We start from the raw sequence: 5,749 nt of genomic DNA, 5'->3' as shown, positions 1-5,749 counted from the left end.
GTGTGTGTGTGTGTGTGTGTGTGTGTGTATGTGTGTGTGTGTGTGTGTGTCTTTCATGGACTATCAAAAACATCAGTAATCTCCAGCATCGTTCTTCCCCTGATTGAGCCAAAGTCGGGGCCCCTGTCTGGGATAGCTGTTTGTTCATTTGTGTGTGTGTGTGTGTGTGTGTGTGTGTGTGTGTGTGTGTGTGTGTGTGTGTGTGTGTTTCAATTTGAATGTGTGAGCAGCAGCACACCAGCAGATGGAGCTCCAGGACTGCAGGACTTTGCAGGGCTGGTCAGCTCAGCTCCCTACGTTGGGCCTGAAAYACTGTGCTGACCGACTACCATTCATCTGCAGGAGCAGCCGAGGTGAGCCACACATTCTGCATGCAACAACTCTTGTGTAGACTGACAAGAACTGAAAACTCCACKGTCATCTGAAAATTGTGAGAAAGAAACTAAACTTACAAAACATAAATCATCCATTTATTCCTTGTCCTAAATCACTTGTTTATTCAGGGCTGTGAGGAAGCTGGTATTTATGTCCAGCTGTATTTCAGCGAGCTGGGGGTGGGCTGGGAATCGAAATGGGTGGGAGGCATGATGGCACCCTGGAATGCTTGTCAATTCTGTTCCATACAAAGACAAGCAACCACACATGCCCACACATACAGCTAATTTAGAATCTCCATTTATTTTTGAACTTTGTGAAACTAGGGATGTCCCAATCTGACCTTTTCCTTACTGATACAATATCGATATTGCAGCCATGAGTTTTGGCCAATACTGATATTGACCTGATACAATATCAGAACAAATCCTACATACTTGTATTACTTATTTTGTATTGTGGAATGTTTAACAGTTTTGCTCGAGTCAAACAGTATAGTCAACACCAGTAGGTATAAGAAAAGCTGACATTTATTAATAACCAATGGGTTACATATATTTTTACTTAAACATAACATTCTACAGAAATAAAATAAGATCCTGAAAATTATCTAAAAAAATCATCCCCCCCCCAAAAAAAATTTAAAAAAATTAAAAATTAAAAACAAAAACAACATACCTTTAAAGTGTGAAATAACAATTCAAGGTCACTTGGTTATTTATTCTGAATAAAAGTGCTGCTGGATAGAAATCCTGGAGTTCTGTTCAGTCTGTTACATGTTGTGGATCGCTGAGACTGTACCTGGGATCTGATAAAGCCACTCTTCCAGTTTGAGGATCAKAGAACAAAGTACTCAAATGATCACTGGGACTACTCCCCCAAATCTGTATTTTCTCTTTTAGCTCTTCCMCCAGCTTCTTGTGCTCCTTCTTCCTGATGTCACCAGCCGTGTTTCCYTCAAMGTTTTTTAATTCACATTTTGAAGTATCGCTCAGAAAAGGCAAATGGAAATGGCACGATTCGAAAAAACTTCCTCTAATTTGCATAAAGGTTGATAAACTCGCTTGAGGTGGTCTTTGGTATTTTTGAAAAAGAGTTAATGCACAAAAGGAGAGATGGAAACACATTTGCCGAATCAGTTCTGATGTAGCGAACATTTACCTCACACGTTGATCAGCTGTTCTCACTGTCTGAGCGGTACAGGGGTTGTACGAAGTTCAGTTCCCCTGTGAAAATCTGTTCCCCCTGTTCTAGGAGCACCTCCCTCATATTAACCATTTAGGATTGGTCTGATGTTATACCTGGACCAGTGGTTCTTTCTAAGGTTAACCAGTAGGGGGAACAGATTTTCACAGGGGAACTGAATTTTTCACATCAATGTAACGTGAAGAGAATCGCATTTCTTTCTCTACGTCTCCAGACAGCAGTAACATCGCCAAAACTAGTTGACGACAGAATAATTACAATTTTCCGGATAGTAGCAACACGTTCCTGATACCTTCTCTCCATTTTCCTGAGATGCAACTTTTACTTCCTGTTTACTACACTCATGTGTCTGACGTAACTGATGCGCTTCAAGCCAGTTGATGGACATGTCTGATTTGCATTTCTTTGTTTGTTTATTTTTTTTTTTTTTTCCTTTTTGCAAAATTTTAAAAATTTACTCAAAATTCGAATTAAAATTGGATGGAAACTTGGCTACTGTCACTTGTGATCTCTGCATCCATCATCACTGCCTTCTTCTTGTGCTTTTAGACCACCACAGCATCCAGTTGGTTAGCCATTGCTGGTTTGTCTCTCTGAATCTTGAGGTCCCACAGCTCTTCCATGTTCCACTACCCTTGTTGGAGTCTCCCACTTTGACTCTGCACTTCCAGTGCACAATCTGAACTGATGATCCTGTATGTTATTCCAGCCACTTGGTTATGGCGCTCCATGGATCTTCAGCCCTGCTATGTGTTGGATGGTATTTATGACCCAGACTTGCCATTCAGCTGGTTCCTCAGGACCTGTCCTACTCTCTGTGGGTACTTGGTTGTGGCTGGCTTTCTTACAGCCTTATCATGATTGCTACTTAGCTGTGGGATTCCAAGGTATTTGTAGCTGTCCTGAACATCCGCAGTGTTGTCTTCTGGTAGTTCACCCCCTCCAGTTGTGATCTCCTTTCTTCTCTTGCAAACCYTTCTACCTCCATTGATCAGCTGAATGATCAGAAGTATCAAAAGTATTCACATTCATTACTTCATTAGAGTTCATTCATTAGAAGTATTAATACTAYGYTTTAAAAATACTTTTTTGGACGCTAAAGTCTTAACTCCAGCTTTTTACTCAAGTAAAAGTATTGGTTTTAAAACTACTTCAAGTAGGAAAGGAAAATTAATGAAAGGAAAAAAAAGCCATTAAAGCTTAGACCGCACCACAGGGGTCTATAACCCCACCTCCCCAAAAATCATCTTCCTAAAGGCAATAATGATAAATAAACTATAATAAAATGTTAACGTTGACAAATTTGAGATGAACTAGTCTAACTATTTCAGCTCTGCCATGGTCATCTAAATACTCGACTACATTAGTCTGATACAGTATGTTCTGCTGGAGTGTGACATGATGTGTCATACAGATGTGATGAATCATTCAAACCAATAGGGTGTCAGAATGGTATATATTTATACTTCTCATCCAACCACAATTAAATTCACTCCATCCAAAAGGGGCCATATACTGTATATGACTGGGCATCTTTTTTTTTCTTTGAACGATGACAAGCCAGAATGAAAACAAGCCAAAGTGAAATGAAATACTTTTGCATTTTTAAAATGTATGTAGTAGAAATAAAGAAAATTGCATGGAAATGTAAAGTGTTGAAGTAAAAAGTCATCTGAAAAATAATTGATCCAGTAAAGTATAAATAACCGCAATGTCTACTTAAGGAAAATAAAGTATTTGTACTTCATTACTTCACATTTCTGCGAATGACCGAGTGTTTATATACATATACTGTATGCAAACACAGGAAAAAGCATAATAATATACATAATTAACCCAGACTTGATGATATTTTTCATCCAGAACGATACGTGAAGATGAAGGAGATAATTGAATCTCAGAGCTCCCAGCCCTCTGCCTTTATGCACCAACTGATGAAGCTTTCCAACAAGAGCCAGGTAATAATAATATAATATATATAAGTATAATTGTATCTGTTGTCATCTGTTTGTCTTACATCAGATACGTAACTGCAGCCAGTGACTGGGAGTGTGGTTGTGAATGAAATGAATGAATAGGAGTTGATTTTAATAAAATGTTTGACTTGAATTTATAAGCTACATGTATTGATGTATTAATGTATTAAATGCCTAATTAARGCAAAGAGCAAAACTATACTGTATGTATTTGATAGTTTATTTTTGCCCTTGTCTATTTGAGTTAAAGAACATAAAGAGCATTACAAACTCTGCATCTTACGTTTAAAGCTGCTCTAACATCAAATGAAATGTATAACTAAACATGCCATATATTGGCAAAAGAAAACAATCTCTACACAAATTGTTGGCTAAAAGTTTTAATGTAACTTTTCATTAGTAAATTTGGAGAGTTTGTCTTTATTTTTGATTATTTTTAAATGTGATTTAATTTAAATGTGAGGACTTGCTGAATCCAACATATTTTTCTTTTCTCTCAGCCAATTCTAGGTCAACAGCCATCTGGACTAAACAGCCTGGCCCAGGCCTCAGTCCTGCTCAACGTCTCAGTCCAGGCCCTGGAAGAAACGCAGCAGGAGGGACTGCAGCCGGCAGACATGGTGTCACTTATTCAGCTGCTGTCACTAACCTCTGACATCCCCTCAGAGCCACCTGTCCATCCTGAAAACATCAGCCAGGACAACATCCAGGAACTCAGTCAGCACTTTATAAGTGTGGCTGACAGCATCATCAGTGAAGAAAATACCCTCAAATGGCAGGCCATCAAGGAGGTAGCACACAAACAAAGGAGTTTACTATATTCTCATTTCTGTTGTTCTTCTGCTCAGTAAGGATCTATCAAAGTTTCCCATGTAGGGACCCCCCACCTAACTGGTGAGTGCCTCAAAGAGGGCCACACTTTCTGTGAGAAACAAACTAATCTTGACATGTAGATCAAACAAAGTTTCTCTTAGTTATAGTAAAACCTTTAATATTAAAGGAGCTCTGTTTTACCTTTTAGAATGCAAAAGCTTCAGTACAGGAAACAAGAGAAGGATTTGACAAGAATCTGCAAACAACCAGAGTTCTCACAAGTGCTATGCAAAAATAAAAAATAAAAGTATTGAAATAAGTGGAACATTTGCAAGTATTAACACAATGTGATATACAATGAGCCTCATGATAAATCAGCTTGAAATCCATATTTTATTAAGGGTGTCAGTCATTTCTATTTTATTAAAAAGAAACCTGTTTCTTGTTGCACAGTTTGAAAATAAAACAAGCAAGTTTATAGCAAAGTCAAAGTATAAACTATAGATGAGTTCACCTGAAACTCATCAGACTGAAGAAGTCTCTTGGAGGAGAGACGAAGTTTCATTAAAGAAGGAACCCATCCAGAGGACCTACTTATTTTTTTTTCTTTTTGATTAGTCAAACTATAGATCATTTTTTTAAAACTTTGACTACAAAATTTAAACTAATCATTAATATCTTGTGATTTTGACACAATTACATTTTTTTGTTTTATTTTGCATCCTTGTTTTTTAGAAGGTGACCTAGGTAGAAGTTTTTTTTTAAATTTTTTTGCTAGTTTTTTTTTTTCAATTGTGGGCGCAACTTCTACATGRTATTTCTACAAACCACAGTTTACAGTTTATCACATAAATAACAGTTTAGGTTTTATAATATTTGGCGATTGTACTACAGAGGATTCAACTTGGAAGATGTCAGTAACATTTGAATTCTCTGCATATTTAATAATAATAATGCACCAGTCATACCGTGCTTTTTGAGACCTTCAGAGATGATTTATAATTTCATGCATCAGTCATTCACACACTGATGATGGTAAGCTACATTGTAGCCACAGCTGCCCTGGGGCACACTGGCAGAGGTGGGGCTGCCATGCCCCGGCGCCACTGGACCCTCAGACCACGATCAGTAGGCAAAATGGGTGAAGTGTCTTGCCCGAGGACACAAAGACTGAGACAGCTGCAACTGCAAACCAGTAACCCACCAGTTACAGGACAACTCCCCTAACCACATCTGCCCACCTTTACAGACAAACTCTTCTGACTCCCACAGAGTTTCTGGTACATATTCAAACTATAATAATCAAAACAAGCATTTTTGTCTTCAGTAGCTCAGAGTGTCTCTCACTGTCTTTGAAATTCAATTCAATTCAATTCAAT

The 5,749-nt window shown here is 38.1% G+C and overlaps 1 protein-coding gene across 3 annotated transcripts in view; it reads left to right on the top strand.

Annotated features, from left to right (window-relative positions):
• The window catches only part of adgrd2 (adhesion G protein-coupled receptor D2), an 86,655-nt gene that overhangs the window by 5,501 nt on the left and 75,405 nt on the right, over positions 1-5,749 (top strand). For all 3 annotated transcript variants that reach the window (XM_014009973.1, XM_014009972.1, XM_014009974.1), the window contains exons 5-7: positions 231-353; positions 3,445-3,539; positions 4,058-4,348. In XM_014009973.1, the coding sequence (XP_013865427.1) occupies positions 231-353; positions 3,445-3,539; positions 4,058-4,348 (509 nt within the window). The remainder of the gene's footprint in view (positions 1-230; positions 354-3,444; positions 3,540-4,057; positions 4,349-5,749) is intronic.

The sequence above is a fragment of the Austrofundulus limnaeus genome, unplaced genomic scaffold (genome assembly GCF_001266775.1).
Source record: "Austrofundulus limnaeus strain Quisiro unplaced genomic scaffold, Austrofundulus_limnaeus-1.0 Scaffold64, whole genome shotgun sequence".
In the NCBI taxonomy this organism is placed as follows: Eukaryota; Metazoa; Chordata; class Actinopteri; order Cyprinodontiformes; family Rivulidae; genus Austrofundulus; species Austrofundulus limnaeus.
The sequence above is the reverse complement of the archived record's forward strand: the minus strand, read 5'-3'. Positions and strand labels throughout refer to the sequence as shown.